Below are 25,839 nucleotides of genomic sequence, written 5' to 3' on the forward strand. Positions count from 1 at the left end.
CCTCCGGCAGTACATTCCCCCAGCTGCTCTAATGACAGAGTGCCAAAAGAAGCCCAGTCTCACAGCTGATGTTAATGTAGTCACATACACTCACTATATAACCTGCAGCTCCTGGTGTGAAGGTGGTTTCAGTACAGGCATATGTGGATCAAGTGCTTCATGTTGGATTAGAAGCCAGACCCCATCACCCAGCTACACACAAAATGCTCGAAAGTTTGCACTTTTAATATTGCGTACTTGTGCTTAATAAGTCATTCAAGTACTCCTACATGTGTAAGGTGTACTGGCATGCATGTGAAGAAAACAAAGAAGCTTGGTGGTAAAGATAATGCATTTGTGTGCTCTTTGTGCTGGATGTGGGGATGCCCTGGGGGTCCTTGACCTCCCCAGGACACTGATCTCCCACCTCTCAAGCCTGGGAAATACTGATTCCCTCAGTAGTCCCACCAGCATACCCAGGCAGTTGCAGGAGAATATGCACACAGTTACTCAGGTGTGAGCACTTTATGGGTGCTCCCAGATGGCCTCAGCCATCCCCTATGCCCTGAGGTTGGTATATGCTCCCAGGAGAGAAACTCATGCCAGCTCTATTTTGCCTATGTGAGACAAATGTTCCGAGATGATCTAGCATTTGTGAGGCACAATAGAGAAAGATAGTTGTGGAGAAAAACGCACTTAGTCTGCTTTTCAAAACATCAGTGATGTTGCTTTCATTTCTCCTGGTTTTGTTCTTTGTTGAATTCCTAAGAGTTCATCCTGGCTGCTCCACACTAGCATGAACAACACAAGGTCCCTAACATCCATTTTTGAAACCTAGAGAACAGCAGTATGAACTCAGCTTGTTGGCTACTGATCAGGGCGTCTTCAGGGAGACTCTTTTCTTGTTCTAATTTCAGTTTACAGTAAGGCAGTCAAAATACACATTCAAAGGCTTAACTTTTTCATTTGTCTACCCAGCAGATTAGGGCTTGAAACATTTGTAAGTTATCACTGATATATGACTCTTAATCCTATAAATATTTTGAGCTGACTGGTAACGAGATATCAGCTTTACTTTTGTTTAGAAGTCTGTCCTGGCACCAGAAACCAACATATAAAAACCTATGCAGTTGAACCGTTGTCTTTGGAAAAGAATCAGAAAATGATGGCCTGAACCACTGATCGAGCACCTGGGGAAAGGATCCAGTCAGCCCTGGGAGCACAGGTGAAAGCAGTTCAGCTGTATGACCAGAAGGGGTAGAGCCTGGCTGCACCTCTCTTAGACCTCATTTCAGGGCTGACCCCCCATTGGGGAAGGATTATTGTTTGGAGTTTCCTTGGTGAAGCTTTCCCCTACAAATCTGGAATCTTCTGATACAGGTGAGCAATCTTCTTCCTTTCCTTTATTGTGCCTTTCTATTGTGTGTCCATCATCACGCCTTTGTTGTAACTCCTTTCCTGTTGTACTGGTTTGTCTAATTGCTGCAATAGGCAAACCATGTTTAGAGCTGAGTCTCACCATTGAGTATAAAACTGGTTCTTTTGGTTTGGGATATGCAAATGAAGTAAGCATGGAAGGAAGAGCCAGGTTTGTCTGCAAATGCTGTTGCTGGGGAAAGATGTCGTGGCAGGCTGAGTGATGCAACGAATGGATGACTAGGCAGCAGCTCAGAGATGTGGCTCTGGTAAGACCTGGCCATGGAAGGGCACTCTGCAGGTTCTGCCCTATGCAAAGAGCAGCAATGTTGGGAGAAGGAGCCTACAGCTATGGCATGCCACTGCTGTGAGCTGCTATTTTCCAGCCCCCAGCTGGGCCTGGATCTTATGGTGAGATGCAGCATCACCACCCTTTGAAAGGTGTCAGGTTTCTTAACTCTGAAGGAGAGTTCAGGACAGAAAAATAGCTTGAGAACATCTGTGGGTGTACGCTCTTAGGTTCCTATGGGGTACCTCAATATCTACTCTACTTAAAAAAATAAAAATCAAGATATCTTGATACTGGAAAGATCAAAATATGTGGCTGCAACATTCCTGGGCTTCCTCATTTTTATGCTAAGTAAAACTTCGTTGTTTCTTTCCCCCCCACCCCTCCTTGATTTGCCTTGAATTTGCAAATAACTTGGCTTGACTGCAGTGACATGTTTTGGTGAATATTATCTACTACCACTGAGGTAGAAAAGCTCTCAGGTGTTGCCATTTTTGAGTGAAGACTAAAAAGAGAAAGGTGAACGTGAGAAGAGGAAAAGCAGAGTTTGTAGGTGAGCTCTGAGATGAAACAGAAGTCATAAGGGACAGAGAGGGCTACAACAAATCTGTTCATGATAGCAGCAGGTGTAAAGGAAAGTTCTTGTATGCTGATGTCAATCTGATGTGAAAGTACCATGCAAAGAAGCAGCCGTGTGTAGATGATGAGAATCAGAGAGGCCAAGACAAGGAATGGAAAGCAGAGAGGGCAATTTTCAGCTGGCGTGGGGGCTCAGGAGGTGGTCTGAGGAGGAAAGGGCACACGGGAGAGATGGTTAGGATTTGCTAGGATTTCTGGTGCAGCAAGTAGTGCTGTAGTTCTACAACCACCTTCAGCTGGAGAAAGGCTTCTGGTGAAAAAAAGATAAAGGGCTTAAACTCACACCTCTTTCCAATGTGCTGTACAACAAGTACTTGTCAGCTCAGAGCAGACAGTAACATGGGAAAGGAGAGAAAGGTATGACTGGGGGAATGGGAGGAGAATAGGCAGGGCTGTTTTTCCTGGTTGCTGTGCTTTGCATATACCAGTTCAATGGTAACCTGAAATGGCAAAGCAGCCAAACACTCCAATTCCTTCCTGTCTAATCTAAAATAGAAGACAGCCATGCAGTACACACTGATAAGCTCTGTTGAGCAATTTCTTATAGCATTCATCTCAATTTAAACACCAGAGTATCATCTGTAAGTTATTAGGGCTCAACACTGTATGTGAGAGGTTTCTTTTGTGAGCTCTGCAATTCTCATCTGGTCACTTGGGTCAGACCTTCCTTGAAGGGTGCAACTTGAAAAGCATTAAAAACCAAAGTTCTGTTCTCATGTGTTAATTTGTGCTTCAGAAGCATGTCTGCCTCCTGTACCTCTTTCTCCAAATACATTTCAGTCCTCTGTGATACCTCCCTGCAAACCATCCCTCCGGGCCTTTTCTGACAGCCTGGCATTTGAATAAGGGTGGTTATCAGAAAGCAGCTCTGTTCTTAATAAGGGGACGGGTTCACATCTGCTCTGCCTGACAGACACTGCTGATTATCTACCCAGCTAATGAATTACAGTCTGCAAGTAATCTGTTATAGTGTAGGTATTTGTTTGATTTCTTTGTTCAAATGTATGCATTATATGAGTACGTATGAGATAAGCCACTTGGAGCGGAATTGTTGAAGTATGGGTTAAACTTCAGCTTTTAGAGTAGGTTCAGAGTAGTAGGAAAACTGATATTAAAGGGTCTTCTGTATGAGGATGGAACATGCAATGATTCTTTGGAATGTTAGCATATAAAACTGCTGCCCTTTGATAGCTTTGGACAGCTTAGCTTGTCTAGATCCTCTGCTGCACAGCATCAAAGTGGCTGAAGCAAGTCTGGTGATGGTACTGATTCTTCTGCTGCAATATAAACCAGGGCTGGCTGCAAAGAGATGCAGAAGTAACTGATGAACTAAAAGAACTATATGGCTGGGCAGTCAAACAACACATGGTGTATAAACTGAATTGCTGCCTACCAGTATGATCAATACCAGCTTCCCATTTAAGGTGAAAAGCTATGATACAAACACCCCCTTGAGATGAAAGCTGTGGGGTTAGCTACATATCAGCCAAGTGTGTGTGTCAGGAATCGGAGGGAAACAAATCAAATGTTATGATCTTCTGGTAAAGAAAAATGGAATACAGCAGGAAACACAAAGATAATATCACTGTAGCAATCCATAGCTAACCTCATCTGGAAAAAAAAAAAGCAGAGAAAGGTTTAGAGATGGGCAACAATGGCAATTAAAGGTGTGAAGCAGTTTCTGTGTAAGGCAAGTCTGAATAGCTCTGTACCATGCAGTCTGGAGAAGGATCACAAGATGTGGTAATGCGTATGAAAGGCATCAGAGGCACGGATGCTTGGACAAGTGTGTTCCTTCTAGCATAAAAACCTGACAGCTATCAAAGGAAGCCAGCCATAGCTGGGCCAGAAGTGAACATCGGGAGCTGGTGCAATGTGTGCTGTTGGAGACCTCAGGGGAGTTTGCAGTGGAGAGTGCTGAAGTGGGCTCAAAGGAAGGTTAGATGAGCAGCAGGAAGGCAGCAAGACCCAAGCAAACTGCTAACCAACTATCTGAACTGAGCTATCTGAAATGCCATAGGTTGGCATTGGTCGGGGGAGGGAGAGGCCAAAGAGAAAGTGCTGTATGCACTGGCCTCATTCCTGCTCTTGAGGGCACTGCTTTGTGCTCAAGTTGGAGGCAAAATATGCTGGATGAGCCCTTTGTTTGCACACGTGCAGCTGTTCTTTTATAACAAGTTGATCTCTGAGTGATGGGAGCTAGTACTGATATAAGCTGACATCATCTGAATCAGCAGCAGCACAGCACATTTGAAGAAAGGAGGATGTGTGTCTATTTTTGGCTTGTGAGGCACAGCTGCCTATTATCTTCTCTCACAAGTCAGGAAGGGCAGAGCCTGGAGTATGAGGTTACATCTCTCTTAACACGTCCTGTATTTCTTAATAAATGGACTGAAACCCAAGAATACCAGTAAGCTCTTAGCTGTCAACTAAAGCTGGGCTTTTCTGTAGCAACGTCTCTGAATGTCATGAAAACTTCTCGGCACACAAGGTGATGTTTTAATGTATAGCAGCACTATGCATATCTGAGGGGGTGCTTTTGAAGTCTAGGATGGAGAACACCTTGAAAAATACTTAATGTGAAACTAATATTGAAAAATGGTTGATGGTGTCAGCAGAAAGAGGATATGAAATGTTGGGTTGTGTATGAAAGCAATAGCAAAACAAAGTCAATAAGTTGTTTGACTTCGATGGATCACAGTATTTAGGAAAGGCTTGCGAAAGTAATAGCGATAGGACAAGGGGGAATGGCTTTAAATTAAAAGATTTAGATCAGATATCAGGGGAAATTTTTTATACTGGAAGGGTAGTGAGGCCGTGGCACAGCTGTCCACCTGGGGGTGCTTGAGGCCAGGTTGGATGAGACCCTGGGCAGCGTGAGCTGGCATGGGGCAGGAGGTTGGGACTGGATGGGCTTTAAGGTTCCTTCCAGCCTAAGCTGTTCTGTGACTCTATGAGAAGTAATGGAAGCACACACGGTGCAGACACTGGTGCCAAGTTTAAACTACAGGAAGACAATGAGCAGCGTGTTTGCTCGTTGCGTACATGCCTTGCTGAATTCAGCAACGATCTGGCACAATGCAGGGATAGGGTAGGGCTCGGGAACAGTCGCATGATGGCCGTTAAGACTGAAAAAGAATATACCATGTGGATTAATCTTACAGCAAGTTATTTCCCGATGGTGCGTTTGGTGCTCAGTGCCCCGTGCAGCTGTACACCTATGTGAAACAGCGAGGGGCCTGCAGCAACTAGGGGGCACTGGGAAGGAGGCCGAATGCCTCCGGGTGTGTGCAGAAGCAGCCCTTCAGCTTGCTGCAGTCAGGACTTCGGGCCACAACCTCCATCTCCTCCTGCTAGTCCAAAGGCCGTAAGACTCAGGCCCGAGGACACGCAGCCGCCCGAGGCTGCCCGCAGCTCGCAGGAGGCCGGCCCGGAGGAGGGGCGGCGGGTGCCGTCGTGCGGGCCGCGCCCCGTGGCTCCGAGCCGCCGGGGGAGTGGCCGGAGCCGTCGCTTTCCGCCCCGCTCGACGCGACCGGGGGGAGCCGCTTCGTCCCGCCGGGGGGCGGGATGTGGCGGCCGCAGCCCCGTTCGGACGGCACCGACAGGCGGCGCCGCGGCAGCGGGAGGGAGCCGACCGGCCCAGGTGAGCGGAGCGGCCCAGCGTCTGGGAGGGGGGCCGGGAGCGCAGCGGGGCTGTAACGGTGCCCGGGCCGTCCCGCAGCGGCTCTCTCCGCGGCAGGGGGGAGCTCTGGGTGCTGCTCCCGCCCCCTCCGAGTGGGATCCGAGTTTCGGGTGGGTAGAGCGGCTTCGGGACGCTCGGTGCGGGCGGTGGGGTGCGGAGGGGTTAGATACAAAGACTCGTTGCTTGCTTCTTAGTTTTAAGCCCGCTTTGCTTGCTTAGTTTTCACTCCCCGGAGGTTTTGTCTTGGCGAGGGTTAGCACGGTGTTGCCTAGGAAACTTTGTTATAACTCTGAAATAACACTTTTTTTTCCCCCTTCCTTCTTGTGTTAACCCCAAAATTCCTATAATTCCACCTCAGCTAGTGTGGAAGCAATCATATTACTACATAAATGTGTGTGAATTGTAGGTGTGTATGTATATACACAAACTTATATAAGTGAGTGTGTATATTTATGTACATCTACATAACCAACTGCTGCGAGGGAAGTAGACGTGCTCTTAGAAGTCAGCAGTCTGGTATCTCCAAACTTGGTTTAAAAAGGAAGCTGCCATTTTCATGGGGAAAAAGCCACGCTTGTGTGTCAGTCCTTGCATAAATGAGCACTGAATGGCGTGGCTGGCAGAGCAGGTGAGCTGCTCTCCCCTCTATCACACAGCTGTCAGCCCAAGCAGGATTCATTAGTGACAGTGGTGCTGGTGAAGGGCTGGAGCTGTGGGTAACACCAGAAAACAGCTCAACCTTCTCAAAGGGGTTCAGGAGGGAAGGCACAGAATGCATCGGGCACATCTGCTGCCTTTCTGGCTTTTTTGGATACACAGTACTGTGAAGCAAAACCTGCAAACACTCCAGTTGTCCTTGCCAACATCTCAATGGAGAGCAGCTCATTGATGTTGGGTAATCCATGCTAATCTGTGCGTACATGTGTTTGAGTAACTTTTTGCTGTGCTTCTGAACAGTGCTTTAAGAGCTCTTTAGTGAAGTGCCTTTATAATAAAAGCTTTTCTATGTATATTATTACTGAGCATATACTGGCAAGCACTGCTGGCAATTAAAAGTAGAGTTTTGAAAGAGATGCATAAACTACCTTGAGATACATTATCTCCCTACTTGTTTTATTTATATTTGTCCATTTACTTGCTAATTTGCAATTGGCCTTTCAGTATCTTGTGAAAATGGAAGAAAAGTTCCCTTTTATTCGCTTTTGTGTTGTGTAACTTCCAAGTCTAGGTAGTTATTTCATATCAGTGTTCCCTCATATTATTGCTGAAATCAAAAGTCGTGGTTTCTTTTGGGAAGAGATTGAGAGTTGTGTTACAGCCAGAGTTCCAGAACATCATTTCCTATCAATAGGATTTTTAGGTGGTTTTGAAACTAAGAACAAAGGTGTTTAAATATGTGATTTAAAAAGAAAACTAGCTGAGTTTAGAGGTCTGTGATCCCCTAAAAAGTGGGACTGGTGGGTGTAAAGGAACCCACAGAAGTTCTGTACATTTGATATTAAGACCGTGTCCATCTGTGTGTTTTTTTTTCTTGCTTTATGTTGCTGTTAAACTTACCCGTTTTCTGTGCAGTTCCTTTAGATTGGCCAGTGAAAATAACCTACTGGCATACACTGTACTACCGACTTATGCAGCAGCACAACGCTGCTGAAGTGTGGTCACAGGCAAGCACTGTATTGCCACTGGCTTCTTCCCTCTTTAACTTCACATAAATCAGCCTTTGTTCCCTTCAGCAAAATGAAGTCAGAAAGTTTGGGCCTAAGACGCTGCTTCTGGAACTGTAGTGGGGTTGTGCAAGAAAAGAGGATTTATTATCACCAGCATGAATTAATTGTAATGAACAGAAGGACGGAAAAGCACCGCAAACAATGTTTTGTACTCACAAAAGCAGAGCACCCTAAAGGTTAATTCTGACTTTGTTCACAAATTAGGCACACTCGGGTAGGTTTTTCTTTTTACTCACCATAACTCGGGCCTCCCGCAGCTCCCGAACCACCTGACCTCCCAGTTGGGATCTACCGGAGTGTGTGGCGCACACTGAGTGCTCATCAGGAGTTAGGATTTTCTGTTTCTTCATTTTGGCATTTGGTTTCCTTGAGCAAATGTTCTTCCCAATTGAGAGGCAGACTGTCTGCAGCCTTTCCTGCTTTTGGATGTAGTACATATTAACAACTCCTGTGACAACAGCTTTTCTTGCTTCCTTTGGAGTACCAGGCCCAAAGGTAAACAGGGAGGATCCTTTGGTGTTGCCATAGAGATTTCAGAGTTCATCTTTAGCTCTGTTGCGTGTCTTTGCAGAGAGCAGCCCTTTCTTGTTGTGTCACCTGGGTTAGGATTGAGCCTGGGGTATGTTGTAATACTACTCAATGTTCTTGGAGGAAAACTGCTGCAAAACCCTTATGTGTGAGGGATGAATGTGTCCTTTGTAAATCAGCAGTCACACAGGAAAAACTTGGCCCTCTGGTACTGAATAAAGACTGCTGTGCCCATGTGACGTTCTATACTATCCTTTTTTGGAAGTGTTAACTTAATTCCGTGTAACAGTGCAGTTTGTGTTCTGTTTTATCATATAGGCACAGGTTGTGTTAATTGCTCACCTGAAAAGTGCTGTCAGGGAGAGATGTTTCTTTACCAAGTCTCCCAGTGATGGATGCTATGTAACGGGAGCTGAAATGAACTGCTGACATTCTTTGTTTGCTAAACATGAATTTGCCATACGAAAACTGAAGCAGCTACCGGTGTGGAGTTATTTCCCTGTTTATCGCTGCTGCAAATGTAGGGTGGCTTAATGACTAATCTGAAGTCTACAGACAGAGTGGTGAGATCATGTGCCTTGCCTGAAGTACAGTTCCTTTGTTCAGCATGATTCCTTTGGGGCACACAGGATTTGGATTCTGTCTCCCCTTTGTGTGGTGTGCCACATCTGCGTGCTGTACGATACTGCAGTCTTTATCTCAGATCCTCTTTCACCTAACAGCTCCGCTTCCTCCCAACACATTCAACTCTTATCTCAATGTGATATATTACTAATAGGAACCCTGTTGTCTAATGAATCTAATTGGTGGCACTTTCTATTCTTTCCCACTCCCCCTTCCCTTTCCTACCTTTCTTGCTGTCTTACAAATAAATTTATTTACTCGTGATGTCAAAGTAGTTTATTTGGTTACTTGGCTCTTTTTTGCCTTCTCTGTGTGCTTATTTGTAGCAGCACCAAGTGCAAAAACGTTTGGATTTTACATTAAAAAAGCAAATATTTACTACATAAGCAGTTACGTGATCAGGATTAGGGATGGAAGATGCATTTTCTTGATAGTACTTATCTCCCTTCATTTCAAAGATATGTTACCTGCATTTATAGATGGTATCAAACAGTACACAAGTCAGAACTATAGATGAAACAGCAACTTGCTAAGCAAGGTGTGTGTATATGCTAAGATGATAAAATCTTCGTGTAAAAGAACTACATGGGAGAAGTAGCTGCTTCAACCTAAGAATAGAATAAATGTCATGTATGTGAAATTCTCTTCCACCTTTCCCTGCTATGTGCAGTGGCAGAGGAATGGGATTTAGTGGGCTCTGGCTGAGAGGTTTCTTTGTTAGGGTCATCGGGGCAGGAAACCATTATGGATGAAAATCTCTTAGTGGAGCAACTCTGAGGCAACCTGCGGAGCGAGAAGTCAAGAGGTTGATGGTGAGTATTGTAAAACTGAGTAAGAATGGAAGGGTTGGTATCCATGGACAAAACAGGAAATGGGAATTGGAATAATTAGAAACCCTGAGTTGTTAGGCATGTCTCTGTATTAGTACAAGATGAGGCATGTGGCATTGGTGTAGCTTTTCAAAACATTGCTAAATTCCGTGTAGCAATATTAATGGAGAAGTAGAGTCAAATGGTAGGGATGTTTTCAATATGCCTGTGTATAATGAAGTTTGACAGTGGCTTCGTGACCTCAGTGATTGATGGGGTGAGCAGGGTAGTCCCTAGCTCAGCTCATTTGGCTGGCCCCACTTCTGGATTTATTGTTAGTCATGCCTTTGGGTCTGAAAAGTGTTTTGAGCATTCTTAGAGTCTTTTGTTTTAGTTTTGGAAGACTGTAAGGTCTCCAGAGAGCCTGGGAAGGGAAGGCCTGGTTGCTAGGCTGAGCTGCTTCCTGTTGGAGAGTGTCCGTAAGACCCAGGGGATGTGGAGTAGTGGGCTGAGCAGCTGCTTCAGAACTGGGGGTTGGCTCTTCCTGTTTGTAGAGCAGTGCATTGCGCTCTGTGTCTGCACTGATGCTTTGAGCTGCGATCTGTGGAGCTGAGCTGTGGCTCCATGAGCCCTGCTCCTCTCATGAAAGTGATAGGTATGCCAACCTTAAGACAGTGGGACAGGGAGCTGCTCAGTTTGGTGCTGTTTTACACTGCTGTCCTGCCAGATCCCCTGCTTAGGAGAACAGTGAGTTTCTGTTTGCTTAGAGCAATGAAAATCCTGAGAAACCCTGGTTGAAACTGTGTGAGAAAACTTCTGGCTGCTGTTGTGTGGAGTGCAGCACCAGCACAGCTGTTCCTCGGTGTGGCTTTGCTCCTTCATGTCAAACTTGTTAATAATCAGCAGGTATTGCATTTCCTTTCCCTGGGAAATCTGAACGCGGTTGTGCTGAGACTGGTGTTGTAGTATTCACATGTTTGTGGTCTGCCTGAGTCTTGTATAGACTTGGCTGGGAGAAGAGCTGCTCAGCTAATGAGCAGTGGGAAAAGCTGCTTGCCAGCTTCCTGAGCAAATGAGGACAGGAGGAGAAAAATCATCTTTGTCAGATGGTGTCGGGTTGCTGCAAGGTAAGCAAAGGCTAGCTCTGACTTCTCACTTTGTATGTGGTGAGCACTTGTAGTTGCATATATTTGTTCTTAGCAGGCAGCAGGGGATTTTCCTGATTGTGTTGCCAGTTCTGTCGATAGCAGAATTTTCCATGAGATTGTCTGCTCTGAGACCGAGTGAAAAACCATTTCATAGCAGCTGAGAGCTGTTCTTTGTGTGTCCTTAGTACATAATTCATAAGATGCTTCCTCAGAATTGTTATTGCTTTTTCTTGTGTGTTGGTAGGAATGTGGGTTTATAACCAGTGTTACCATTCCGGAAAAGACAATATATAGGACTTCTCATCACCTGTTGTGAATTGTGCTGCTGTGCCCTGTTCTTGTCAGTTCCTTTTGTTTATCTCCTGTGGAATGAACAGCAATGTGTTTTTATTACTACTGCTGAGTTCTATAGGCTGTGTATATTGATGCCATTCACTTTTTGAATTGATTTATCACTTAAAGATAACTTACCTTTGTTCTGACTAGTGGTAAAGGTGCACAGCTGTGTTTCTGGTGAGCATGGAGTAGTATTGGAGTCCTGGGTGAGAGCTTGGGCTTCTCAAATGGGTCTGCACACACTCGTTACATGTGACTGCTTTCTGTATTGCCAGGCCTTAGTGAAACTGTGTGCTTTGTCTGTGGCCATAGCAAATGTACGGTAGCCATGTTTTTAATATTGAAAAGCCAGCATAAACGTGCTGTGCACTTATGGGAGAGGTGCCTCTAGTGGATGGTCCCCTCTTGTCCTCCAGTTGAAAAGCTGCCTAGGAAAAGTTATCAGTATAGTTTTTATTACAGCAAGCTGAATAATGCCTTGAGAGAAAAGCTTTCCAATGTTTGTACAGCCAATAAAGGAGCCTTGGAAATAAATGTTTTGTGAAATAACTGTAATAGATCAAAGTGACATTTAAGTGATGCTTGTGAATATCATGTAATCACCAGCTAACTACTAAAGGTCTGCTGCTTTGGAACAGTAGGACTTTTTATGTTACTATGCCTTATTGTGCCTGCCTTGCTTGCAGCACTAACTGTCATTGAAGCTTGTTGATTTGTGTGTGTGTTGAATACTTTTTGAGAACGTGTTTACTTCAAGCATTGAACTTTATTCGTAATTTTGTTGATGGAAAGCCAGCTGTTTCCATCTTCCAGGATGTGCTGAAGCTATTGTTTACTAGCTTCCTTGTGATACCTTTGTGAAGTTAGATCAGCTCAATTACTTTCTTTCAGAGTAGGATGTCTCATCATGGATCATATGCTTGAACTTGTGTTGTGTGTGGAGAATGTGCACTGGAATATGGTATATGTATCTAAAGCTTGGTTGTATACTGTGGGAGAGCTTGATTTGGTGGGCTAGCAGGTCTCTGCTCCTATAAATAGCAGAGCTGGCTGAGGCTGGAGCAGGTTGCTCTGAGCTTCATTCTTCTGGGCCACGCATAGCTCCAAGGGCTGCACAACCTGGTGTGGTCACTTCCTCCACTGCTTTTCTTCCTTCAAGGTGAAGGAGTTTTACTTCATGTCCAGTCTGAAGCTCTCTTCTTTCCATTTTTCTCTGTTTCTTGCCTTCCCGCAACATGCTGGATTGGTTTGAACCTCACTGTATGTACCTAGCATCTTGAGAATGTTATGGCTAGAAAATGGAATCAGACTTCATTTACAATCCAATTAAAAGTTTTAGAGTAGAACACTTGGCATTCTTTTATTTGCTTTCCTCCCTCGGGCCTGAAACAGCAACTGTATTTGATGAAGATTGCTGCAAGTATATCCTTATACCCAAAGAGGGCATTCTAACCTTAAAGATTTCCTTAGCTCTGTCTTTATGATTTCTGTTGCTGAAGTCCTTGCTTATGACTCAGCCTTTAAGGTAATATAAATTTAAGACATTTCATATGTTTTTGTTCAGTAACATGCTATGACACTTTTATTGTACAGAAATGAAAATCCATGTATCTTCTCGGTATCTCTCACAGCCTTGTTGTCACCTCTGTTTTTGTAGGCTGCTCTTGCAGCTCACTTACTCATGTTCCTGCTCTCTGAGGGCTGGAGGGAGAGGATGATTTTAGGTTGCAGAGCTTCTGCAAGTCACTTCAAAATCCTTTGAGTTGTCCCTTCTCTAATCAGTAGAGGATTTAAAAGGCTTCCAGCTTAAAGGTGTCAGTGTTTCACTTGGGAGTTATAGGAACCTATTCTTCCAATAAACTCTCCCTCTGGACTGACTTGACATGGGTATTCTATACCTAAATATGCTTTCCAGTTTCAGCTCTGTGGATTAGTATAAACCTGTTGAGTTCAGAGCACAAAAATGTAGGTGAGCTCAAATTGTATTACAGGTAAGCCGAGGAGTTATTTAAATAGGATGCTTGTATTTCTTTCCAATTGGAAAGAAACTCCCACTTAAAATAACATAATTGGCAGGGGAGATCTGTGGTTCCAGTGTTTGAGTTTTGAGAATATTAAGATTCCTTCTAAATGTTGTTTTTTCACATCTCCAGTCTTTTCAGTAGAGAAAGGAATTCTAAAGGCGCAAAGCTTTATGTGTATTTTTATAATGACTTTTTTTTCTTTCCTACTGCTCTTTTAGGAATCCTGTGTAAGTCATTAGCTCTTGTGGCGTGGCTCACTTGTAGTCTGTTTTAACCACAAACCAATGCATCAGATTACTGCTGTACCTCAGGACTGGGGGGGATCAAGTGTCTCTAGAAATGCCAGACTTCTCTTGACAGGGAGCTGCAGCAGTGCTGTCTGCTGCTTTCTTATAACAAGGGCACTGTGTGCGAATGTGCTGTGTAACAAAAGTACTTTGCCCACCCAGTGGGATGGGCCACTGCCGGTTACTCTGTGGGGAACCCTGACAATCCTAGATTCTGAATTCATGTTTTTTAGAGCATGCAATAGATTCAAGAAAAGGTATTCAAAATAGTTATGTGCATGACCTATGGTAACTCTGGAAGATGATTTGAATGGCACTCAAAGTTGTTGGTTCTTTTTTGTTGGCTAAGCATTTTGATACTCAAGATGATCTTTTCAGGTGTGTGTGTGCTTAGCACCATATGTTACAATCAGCACTTTTTACCTCCTTTAAAATGCTAAGTCGAGCTGAGATCATATTGATGTGAAAGATTGTTTCATTAGCTTGCTCAAACCAAACTTCCTTTATACAGAGGATATTTTCCAAGGGTCAGTCTGAGTGTTGTTTTTCTCTTTTTAACTTGAAGTCTTTTACCTAAGATTTTGTTTCATTTCAGTACCACACGGTGCCCTTAGAGCCCAGGAGACATCTGCAAACCATCTCATGAAAGGCCATGGTTTCTTTGCAGAGGAGTACTGTTCTTTAACTTTCTCGGGTAACAAGAGCAGACAGGTAGGGTTCAATGAGAGGTGGCATAGCCTGTAGCTTCATACTTAGGTAGGAATGCTTAGGGAAGGAGTTACAAATAACTTGTGACAGAAAGTGTTTGGTTTTTTTTTATTAAACCTCTGGCAAAAATCTATGGGTTTGTTGAACATTAATATATACAACCTGTATTACTGGCTAATGTATGTTAGCCCAGAGAGAATGTCAGAGTAAATTGTGGCAAGTAATTGTCTTGATTTCCTAGATGTGAATAGCAGTGATTTACTGTCTTGAGAAAGAAGCTCTTAAAATAGTGTTTTCGTAGAGATGAACTCCAATGGGATGAATGGAGCTATTGTACCCTTAAAGTGGAACTGAGTTTATGTGAAAGAAGTAACAGGAGCTTTTTGGACTTGCTGAGTCCTTGCAGCCAAAATGCTGCACACCTGGGGGCAAACAATGAACTCAGTGGGCACAGCTGATATGGGATGGGACTGCTTTTAAACGGGCTTGGAGAAGCCTGGAAACATATTAGCTGTGCTAGTGGGGTGAGTGAAGTAGGGAGGGCTCTTCACTTGGGAAGGGATGGCATATGGAGGGGCTGAGAGTTCAGGAATGTTGTGTGTGGGGATTTTTTGAGGTAATTTGAGGTGTACTTGTTTCTTGTTGTAAGGGGTGCCCCGATAGGGGGCATGTGCATATGGAGATTGTGCAGTGAGGGAGAAACTGAAAAGGACCAAAGAGGTGATATGGAGCAATGGTACAGGGGAATCTGTGTGGCTGTCAATGTTGCTTGGGAGTTTTGTGGAGGGCCATCAGCCTGGACTGTATAGTATGTAAGTGTGACCTGTGCAGTGTTAGGTTAGATCCAGATTTGGGAAGGTTTCTGGTTCAAATGTCTTTCCTGCTTGCTGTAAGAGAAGTAAGCAGATTTGTGAGAACTAACTGGGGATTAAGAAATGCAATGGATGATGGTGGAAAGGGAGGCTGGGTTTGGTGGGAGCAGTAGAAAGCATTGGTATTGGCAGAGTTGGGTGAAGGCACAACAAGTGAAAGAATCAAAGCAGAGCTGTCAGTGTTGATCATATCTCCCCTCAGCAGGGGGTCTGGTTGACTGCCACCTGACTGTATGCACTAATCTTCATTTGCTTCCAGCAATTCTGACTTCGGAATATGTGTGAGAGCAGGATTTCAGGTCTGCTGAGAAGTCTTGTTCTCCAGACATGATGTGACATCAATGCAGTGGCTCTCAGCTCCTGATTAGAGGTGACTTTCCTGAGCAAGCAGTCGTACAGAATGTAAGTGTTGTTACTGCAGAAGTCCTCTGCCCAGGTAGTGTTCCAGTGTTGTAATAGGAATCTCAGGTGATGAGTTTGCTGTATTAAGTTTATTCTGTAGGGCCAGGGCTCTTGTCTGAGGAAATATGGGCTGCTCGCTGTCCAAGGCTGCTGGGTGCCTTTTTGATGTGCCTGTATCCTTGTGCCTTTTCTTCTGAACCCAAGGTTGAGTGCCATAGCGTTGCCCCATCTGTTAAATATATCCCTCTTTTTACAGGAATGGTGTAAACCTTTGGACTTGGGGTTGTGGCTTTGTTGCATAGGGATTTGGTACCACCAAATAGACATCGCTCTCCTTGTCTGGGAAATGCAGGCTTACCGCTAAGAAATGTGTGTTGGGGCATGTTTGTTTAGATGAAAGTGAGTCTTGATAACAGCTGTAACACTGTCTGAACATCAGATGTGTCTCTGTGCACGGCTTTGACTGCTTTTCATGGCTTCAATGTGGCTTTTTTGGTGGTGTATTACTCTTATCCTCTTTTTCTTTGTTACAGTTTTCTTCTTAAGTGTGAACTGCTGTTGTTATCACAGGAATAGCAACATAAATCAGTTGTATGTTGTCAGAGTGGGAGGGAAGGTGTCATTTTTTTCCTGCAACTCAGTGGATTTTCTTTATACAGAGAAACTATATTCTTTCATGACTTGTTTTTGAGATATCTGATCTAAGGCAGAGTGTCTCCTGTCTCACCCTATTCGGAAGAAGCTGTGATTTCTCAGCTGTGTGTTATATGCCTATACTTGGTATTCTGCTGCAGATTCAACAGTGTTAACGTACTTCTATGGCTCATTCTTAACACAACCCCAGATTTCCTCTACAGTAGAGGAGAAGAGTGGAAGTGAAAAGGATATAGCCAAGATCTTCATTTGTGTGTACTCGGACCCAATAAAGAAAACTCCCAGCTTCCATTTTGTCTGCTTGCAGCCTCAAGTGATGGTTGTAAAGGTCAAGCAGTATCCTTGTGGAAGTCCTTGGAAGGTATATTGCGTGCATCCTTCTCTCCTACCAGCACTGGTCTCTCACGGAACCCACACTTAACCCTTTGCTGGTTTCTAACATCTGAAATACAATGTTGGTGAATAATCTGCTGGCCTTTAGTGAGAACTTGCATAAACTGCAGCTGTCTATGTAGCTGCGGAGGGTGGGAGAGCAGTGCTGTAGCCTGTACCTGGTGAGTTCAACTTCATTTCACTGCCCAGAGTGGCTATTTCTTGTCAGTGAGCAAAAGCACAGAATGCACAGCTGCTGTTGCAAAGAAAGTACTTGACTATGCAAGTTTTGTGGGAGCAGAAAGCGTTGCACATATCTGTGCATTCTGAGAGGAGCAAGGTGAGGGAATGTTGCTATGTGTTCACATGCTTCCCACTGCAGCTGAGTTCTGTGTCCCATCCATCGCTATTGCTACAAGAGTCAACTTTGTATACAGACTGCAGTATCTGGTGTTCAGGCTGCATCCTGGGGCTGCTGTGTGTTCTGTGTGATGTTGTTGCTCAGCTATCCTGATGTCTGAAATTTCACTTCTATTATTGTCTAGACAGCACTGACATTGGGTCCTGTCAGCCTGGCTGGGGCTGGGAGGCAAACTTCCTACAGCAGGCAGGGGAGGAGCATTTGTCCTAGGACTTTGATATCAAATTGTGAAGTTAAAAGCATACTGACTCCTCACCCTTGACAACGTAGGAACTGCCATGTTGTTTTATTTTCATTATATGTGATGACTACTGAGCTGTTAAGAGCAAATTACTTTCTATTTCAGTAAACTCAATTCTGCTTTCATACTGGCTGCGCATCAGATGCTTAATTTGGAACCTGCTTTCTCTTGGTGAAATTAAAAATTCAAATCTCCAAGCTGGAGTGCTCAAACTGTGCTTGAATTAGAAATTGACTGCTGTCAATGTGCTCTCACACTTCTCCCTCTCCCTCACCCCGATGCGTTTTATATTAGAGTCTTGCTGTGGCTGATCTGACTGAGCAGAAGTAGTGGGAATCTGCACTATCACTCAGTAGACAGAGTGATGAAAGAGAAGTGTGGTGTGTTAAATAGACCATTCTTGAAAAGGACTGCTGTGTACCAATTCGATAATTACATACGTGTTTAGTGAAATAATTCTATGGGATATGACTGCAAACCCACTAAGCATTGTTGACAAATTAATTTAGCACCTAGGCAAACTTAAATTTCTTCTCATGGACTTGACGCAAAATCCCTGCTCCCTTATTTCTGTGTCATGTTGAAAGGTTTCCAGGTCCTGACTGAAAGAACGAGAGCGTTCTCTCCTGTCGTGACATTTGCATGAGCTGCCGCTACAGACTGTTGCACTGAAATTGCAAATGTGCTTTTTTTTTTTCCTTCCCAGAAAGAAAAATGACAGACCTTTAAAATAATAATAAAAAGCAAAACAGCCAACCAAAAAACAGAACAACAAAAACAACCAAAAGCAGAAATGCAAGAAACCAAAAAGCTCCACAGCATCTTGGAATAAGCTCTGTTTCTTCTATTGTGTTTCTTCTCCACAAACTTGCAACTTCTGTGTCCTTCTGCCTTTTCATAAAGTGGGAAAAATACTCTCAATAATTTAGCTATAAGTACAGAATGACACTGGCAGACTTGAAATAGACTGGGGCTGGGTATTTCTGGGGGAGTTAAATGCCTTCTGTTGCTGCCTGTGCTGAAGGCACCTTGTGTTCCCAGACCAACCTGTGCCTTCACCTGTGTTGGTCATCTATGGGGTGGGCTGCTTAAAGTACTGGAAAGCTGAGGTAGGCTCAGCTGTGACTGGGGAGGTTTAGCAAGTAACTGTTGTGTGGCTGTGTATGTGACTTGAGCAGTTCCAACTAGCCTAAGGTCTATGGCGGTGGGCTGGAGCATGAGTGAGCTGCTTAAAGAGGTTTGGAGACTGGGCTGCAGCTGTCAACAAGAGGTGCATTTATTTACTTTGCTTGTGACTTTTTAACAGTAGCTGAGTGCATGAAAAGAAAGAAGAAAACAAAGCAGAAACATCACTTTAGAGAAAAGGACAGATGTAATTTTTCAGAGATATTGTTCTGTGTAAATGGTCCTGCTTTGCTGAGGTAGCAAGGAGTCACCTAGTTGCTCCTTCGTGTATTCAGCCACTTGCTCTACTGACCAACAAAATGAGTTTCCTTGTAGGGCTGCAGTAGTGAGGTTACAAGGGGCAATTTACATTTAACTTGGAAGAATGCAATTTTCTGTAATAGTCAAGCACTGGATGGCCAGCTATAGGGTGTTGATTAGTTATCAAATAGACCTTCATAGTGCAACTGCATGCTTTCACAGACCGGGCAGTTATTGCCTTTTTAAATTTAAAAGGGTCAGAAATGCATATTTCTGTTCTTTTCATTTCTAGGTGCATAGATGAAGCACTTGTGTGAGGGGGAAAAACCTGCTTGTATGCATAGTCAATGCACTGCTGAATAGTGATGGATGCAGACGTGTGCTTGCATTTTAAAGTGTCAGCAACATAAAACACGACTGTGATATGTGATTAAGGAAAGAGGTGTTTCTTATGCTTCTATGACTAAATAAGTGTTTGTTACTAACATTGGAAGTGTTATGATATTTAAGAGCAGACTTCTTAATAAATCTTGTATTTTTCCTTAGAGTTAACAAGGCAAAACTAGGTTTGAAACACTTTTAAGAGGAGAGGAGAAACCTGATAGGCATATTAGAGCTGGTATCAACTAGTCAGATCATTACTCTAGAGAGTAGTGTTGCAATTTCCTCAAATGGCTTAGGATGAGTTGTTACATTCAAGCCACTTACCTCCTTAATATAACAACTCAATGATGTGCGTTATGGGAGTGTATCAATAAAAAGAAGTTTATTTAAACACTGGCTAAGGAAGACCACTCTTGCATCTAAAATGTCTTTGAAGTATTTTTAATGAAGAATAACAACTAACAAGCACTTAATGACTTCAGAGTGTATTTCATACGTGACACGTTGGAAATTTAGCAGCTGAATAACTGATCTCAGCATGTGATTTTAGAAACTGCAGGAGCCTTTACTGAGGGAATCATTTGCATGTAGCTTAGCCGTTGCTTGTCTTCTATCTATAGATGCACTTTATGAAGCGCTAGGTAAATCAAGTATAGCTAACATTCAGTAATTAGGTGGAAAAATCTGGATGAAACATTAATATTTTGTTAGTTATAAAAAGGTTATTTTCAAAGGTAACTTTGTTCAAGAGCACATTTGTGTAAAGAAACTGTAATGGCTTATCTTGAAACAGACTGTATTGAGATTGATGCCACCTTATTTGGAGTATTTTGTGGCATCTCTTGAAATTCACCAGACAAGTCAAAATTTAGCTAATTAGAAACCACAGCGTATTTAGTCATATTTTATGACAGAAGAACTGGTCCATAATAATGGTTATTGTAATATCAGATACTTCTTAGAAATGGGTTAAGCTCGTGTGTATCTTTATAAATAACAAATATTTTCATCTCACTTTGCATGTGGTATAACACAGGTTTTTAAGTCTTCCTCAACAGAAGCAGCACTATAGAACTTGATTGGAACTGTCCTTTGATATCTGGCTTTGAGTACAACCAACTATCTTTCTTAAGACACCACGGCTGCCACCCACAAATGTTCTAGAGCTGAGTTTGTTATTTTAATAGACATCAGCAGTGTAATGTAGGTGTGTGCGAATAGTTGAGCTCTTCTTAAAACTGCGTGTATAATTTCACATTTATTTTTTGGGGGGCATGCTGAGTTACTGGTTTAAAGTTAGGGCAGAGAGGTTTTGTGAAATACAATGTTTCTGTACTGACCTTTAAAGGATTTTGTAAGAATTTTTCACATTCTCATGACATTATACCTATAGATGTTATTATAGCATTTGGTCAGAAAACAGAAGTATGGATTTTGTGGTTGAAAATGGAGATTCATTATAGGCAACTGTCCTGCTGTGCTTTAGTACTGGGTTGAGTATAAGATAATGTGCTCTTACGTCAGTGGTAAATGCTCTCTGACTACCCCTTTCCCTACTTCATCCTACTTACCCAAATGAGACTTGAACAGCATTGCTGTATGTGAGTTGCTTTGCAGTGTTGGAACGTGTTCATTCTGTGTTCTGGCTCTGAGTTGTTACTCATTGGGAAAGCTTTGCTAAGACGAAAGATCTGATAAAATAAAATAGATTCTTCTCTGAGCCTTCAGAGTCAGAATTTGAAGTCATTTGCACATGATGGGACATTTGAGTGGAAAATATAAGTTGCATCATCTGGAATTGTAACATGTATTTTAAAAGCTGATTTGGTCTCTGTAGTTTCTTTGTCAGGACAGAAGATATACGTAGGTTGCTCTGAAAGTAATGCCTCCTATTTGTTTCCATGGAAACTGCGACGTGTACAAGGAGCACAATGACACTGTTTGATAGAACAAATTCTCAGCTGTAAAGCACTATTTTTCAACATTCACCACCATCAGCTGTGCATTTTCGCCAGCGATGAACAAAAGCTTGCATGCCTTGCTCTTAAAAATTTGCATGAGCGGAGGTGACCCACTGTCACTGTCCTCACTGCTGAAACCCAATGTCTCCCTGTGCCCATGTCTGCTGTTTGTTCTCAACAAATGTTAAGCAAGTGTTGATGAAGGTCAGTGGGTACCACTTTTTCCACATAGAGGAATTCAGTGGCACACCTGTACTTCATCCACACTTCCAGGTCAGATGCGGTTTTGTCAGTCTGCCCCTCTGCTGCCATCTATTGCGTGGCAACAACATATTATGGAACACTGTTGGAAAGTTTCAACCCCTACTGTTTTACCTACATTATCTGCCTCTTGTTCTAGGCCAACGTCATAAAACAGGAGGTGTTACTTTCAGAGCAGACCTCGTAGTTCTGAAGGCTGACAGACTCTGTGTAACTAAGTGTTATGTGACCATAAACAACCAAAGTGATTCCTAAACTTCACATCAAGGGATACAAGGAGCTGAATGGCAAACCTTGGGCTAGAAAGTTACTTGCATGAGGAGGAATGTAGAGATGTGAGACTTCCTACAGTGTGGACTAATTCAGGATAATGAAATCATACCAGTTGCAATTCTAAGAACATTTTAGTTCATTTAGTTAGTATGGTGCAAATATTTAACAGTTTCAACTTAGCTTACATTAGAGTAGTTTAAATGTGGTGTTTAAAAAGCTGTAATTATCCATTTGCCCTAGAAATTCATAGTGCTTTTCTAAGACCACTTTTTAATTGATCGTAATTCGACCATGAACTTCTGTTTTTTACAGACAAGGCCTGTGACTGGCCTTTGTAAACAGTGATAAAATATATTCAGTCTTAGAATGACATTTTTTTGCACGATGGATTTCTTCTGCTGAAGGCCAGTTTTAACCATTATTTTGTATATAAAAGAATTAAATTCTGAGGAACGCTCTGTACAATTTCTGTTCCCTTACATCAGGAATGGTCTCGATTTGTTAAAATTTCTATTAAATTACTCCCAGTAGAGAATTTCACTGTATTTTTATATTAGACAGGTTGATGGACTCCATGACCTTCTTTATTTCTGACTTCTGGGAGTTCTTTTTTCCTCTAACAAGGAGTGTGAGGCAGCTGAGCTATCCTAGTTTATGGTGATAAGAGGCAAAATATAGAAGCTTAACTGCAGTTCCATAGTGAGATGCTGGTATTGTATTATGTGGAATATGTTCAAGTTGCTTTTGTTGATGGTTACTTGGAGAAGACACAGTGAATACTGGGAAAAGTCCATTGGGAAGATTCAGGTTGAGTATTTATATGTTTGTGTAGCGTGTCCTTCTAATGAGGTATGTGTGAGGCTCCTGTTAGGAGCTGCTGAGGTATTTAGAGTATGTGAAAGTCTGTCAATATAGAAACTGACAAAGGGTTGTGATTGGAAGTGATTTTCCCCCCCCCCAAAATGCATTAAAAGTAAAAATTGCCTTTTGGAATATCACTGTGTTGGAGATCAGAATAATTTCTGGTACCTGATGATCTGGCAGTGGATTCTTCTTCAATGAATAGAAGGCAGCTAATCAGGGGCATAATTCAGCTAGTCACTGGGTTCCTTTGAAGTGCTAGTCTTGCAAATAAGCCAGTTCAGTATGTTTTTGTGATACAATATGTGTGACAGGCAGAGCTGGTATTCCACTGATTGTGTGCAAGATAGAAGAATGGAATACCTTCTGATGAGTGGTAAATCCTTAAGAAGTTGTGAGTAGCCATTGTGTGATCTTTATTTTTGCCTCTTGGCACAGCTGACTTATATAAATGTATTTAAAAGAGATAGCAAAAACACGGTACTGCATTTTAGTCTTTCTCTTTCAGTGCTCTTTTAAAAATCTTGGTTCTTTCTACTGCACTCTGAAAGCAGGTAATCTATCTTTTCATCTATGTATATTGTATATATAAGGGGTAATTGAGCTGTTGTGTAGGAGACCTTTTTATTTGACATACTGAAATACTATTATCAACCATATGGTCATATTAGTCTTTTCAGATGGAGAGTCCTGCATTCAAAACTTTAGCTCTTATTATTTGGACAACAGGTAAAACAATAAACCTAAATGAAGATCTTAAAATATCTCACTATAATAACAGATACGCAGCCATAGACTGCTAAAGAGCTGCAGCTGTTCTGGAAGCTGAATTTGCAATGCTTGTATTAATAATACGCGGAGAACTAGACATAAGCAATAACAAGTTATGTGCAAAATTTCTAAGTGTTTTTCCCTTGTTTTTGATGCAGATTTGGTCCTGTGATTGTATGTCTGAAAATTGTTCTGTATCAGTGAGAATAAATAAGTTCTGTGCCATGAGTGATCTGAGAATGAGGAATTGCAGAGCACTGCTACGAATAGGGAAGCCATTGATTCAGTGTGGATGGGTTTGTGTCCTGTTGTATCAGTGAGCTCACATAAGAGCAAGTGCAAACTCTTTGGAAAGTGAGTGAATGTGAACAGTTATCTGGTAGCACCTTATCATGTCTGTCTGCAATACAGGCAACATCTTTCTTTTGTTAAAGTGGAAACTGATGCATTGTCTGAAATTTGTGAAGTAATTATTTTTGAATGCTACAATATATTACCCTTATGAAACTGCAGAAATGCTTTACTGATTTAAGTTTCTTTTTTTTTTTTTTTTTTTTTTTTTACCCCCTCCAGATGGTCTAAAGCACTTAATGCCTTCAGGCTCTCTTTGTAAAAAGAAACTGGCAAAAAGACCTGGATACATGAGGCCAGAGGCTCAGCAACAGCTCCAGTTTCAGTCTCTGGGTGCCTGCGAGCCCTTCCTCCCGGAGGAGTTCAAACATGACAAGAAACACTGTGAGGAGCTGGAGAACTTCTCTCTCTGCAGACAACACGAAAATAACGTTGAGTTCTTATGCTGTAGTTCAACTGCAAGTAGTGCTGTAGTTCTTGCTGATGGGTTAACAGCGTTGGACACTACTGTAAATATGTCAGGAAGTTGCAAAAATCTTTCATGTTCCAAGAATCCATGGTCAGAAAACATAGCATTGATTTACCCTGCTGAAACAACAAGCAAAGGTGTTTCTACTGTAAGTGATACATGCCAGATGAACCACGGAACTGAAGTGAATGAGCCCCGAAAGATACATGCCTTGAATCAGGCAGAGGTGAATAATAACTGTGAATATCAAAGCAGAGAAGCTGTTTCTTGTTCTGTTGGTCCACGTGATAGTTTTCGTTCAAGTTTCAGCTTCATACAGCTCTCTCTGAACTCAACCTCTGGAGTAAGTGATGCTGAAATCAAGGCAGATCGAGTTCTGCCTATCCTCCTGCATCCCAGCAGCACCAGAGATCTTCAGGAGCCAGGGGAGACAACAAGATCTCAGGAGCACTCAGGGGCTTTGTGTTGCTTCTCTAAGCCCAGTGAGGCTTTGAAGTCTGAAAATGAGACCACAGCAAGTGATAAACTTCAGGATTGTGAGACTGTCTCTCTCTCCGATACGGATGCAACGTTGTCATATTCTACAGATTCCTCAGATGTGGCATCTGCTGGTTCCTCTGTTACCTCAGGCTATGAAAGTAGTTTTACTATCAGTGACCAAAACTGGGATGCTTTTATAAAAAGGTATGAACCAGCACTACTGGACTGTCAGCTTGGCAACTGGAGTACATTAAAGGTTTGTAATCTCACTTCATCTTTGGTTCTTCCTCTTGGCCCCCAAAACATGTATATTTATAGTGTCAGTGTCTTAATTTGATGTGGGTGTTGGGATACTAATGGGTTTCACAGTACTTTTTCATAGAAGCTTTCAGTATCCGCATGATTAAAAATGAAGGAACCAGCATGTGTTTTCTTTTTAAAAGAAGCAAAACAAGAGAAACCCAACAAAGTGATGATGTTGTAGTAATTGGCTTCTATGGTTTACTGAGACTATGACCCTCATTTCTATTTCTAATGTCATATGTTAACTTGGGATTCAGCAAAGTCTGCTTTTGCAAGAGGCCTTTTTCTGTCTGCAGTTTGGAGTACGTGTTGAGCAAAACTTGAAGGTGGTAACACCTTTTTCCTTGAAGCATTGTGATTTTAATGAAACTGAACTTTGTAATTGAAAATGTGTAAACTTAGCCAAAGATTTCTAGGGGAAAGGCTCAGGTGTTAGCATAGCCTTCAAACTAATACACAATTACACTCTACATGTGATGATAGATGGGGTTACATTCCCTGCTTTAATTCAGGCTGGGAATTAAACATTTTTTTTCTTCCACCTAACAAGCGTTATGGGCTGTTGATTCAGAAGCCATTTTTTTAATGTGTGTGTGTACCAAATATGTACTTGCCATGTATACAAGTAGCCTCATTCACTGTACTCTTTGTGGGAGGGGAGTGGGGAGACCTTAAGAAGGATCTCTTATTCTTTTTATTGTACAGTAGAATTTATTTTTCCTAATCTTTGATTTTTTTGGGATGGCAGAGGAGAAGAAGCAATTATGAGCCTAGATGCAATGAGGAGCCAAACTTTGGCTCTCTTGTGTGAATTGGTAATTTGTAGATTAGTATGGACATACTGGGTCTCATAAACTTTAATAGTCTTAAAATTCCACTGTGTGTGAGTGGTGTTCTTGTTGAGACTCTCACTGGTGCCCTGAGTGCTCTGGAGCAATGCCTGTGATGTTTGTGCCTTTCACATAGAAAGATGCACTTTATCGATAGAGTTCTGCCCATGCTATCTGTGCTAACCCTAGAATGGAAAGCTGGCTCTTGTGACAGTGCAGGTGTATCTATTGAGATGCACTGCTGACTTCAGGCTTAAGGGATTTGGGTGGCTCTTCACAGCCCTTTTATCTGGGTAAGGCAGTAGGTAGAGG

At 42.6% G+C, this 25,839-nt stretch overlaps 1 protein-coding gene across 7 annotated transcripts in view; it reads left to right on the forward strand.

Moving 5' to 3' along the window:
• Positions 1-1,298: 1,298 nt before the first annotated feature.
• DISC1 (DISC1 scaffold protein) overlaps positions 1,299-25,839 on the forward strand; it is a 184,279-nt gene continuing 159,738 nt past the window's right edge. Inside the window, exons 1-2 of one of the 7 annotated variants that reach the window (XM_072333836.1) lie at positions 1,299-1,359; positions 23,668-24,650. In XM_072333836.1, the coding sequence (XP_072189937.1) occupies positions 23,685-24,650 (966 nt within the window). In that variant the 5' untranslated portion in view covers positions 1,299-1,359; positions 23,668-23,684. Of the gene's footprint in view, positions 1,360-1,415; positions 1,545-5,753; positions 6,116-6,778; positions 6,918-14,096; positions 14,183-18,290; positions 18,429-23,667; positions 24,651-25,839 lie in introns of those variants that run through there. The other 6 variants (XM_072333840.1, XM_072333833.1, XM_072333838.1 and 3 more) reach the window with 6 other exon arrangements.

Source organism: Excalfactoria chinensis, chromosome 3 (assembly GCF_039878825.1).
Source record: "Excalfactoria chinensis isolate bCotChi1 chromosome 3, bCotChi1.hap2, whole genome shotgun sequence".
Lineage (NCBI taxonomy): Eukaryota > Metazoa > Chordata > Aves > Galliformes > Phasianidae > Excalfactoria > Excalfactoria chinensis.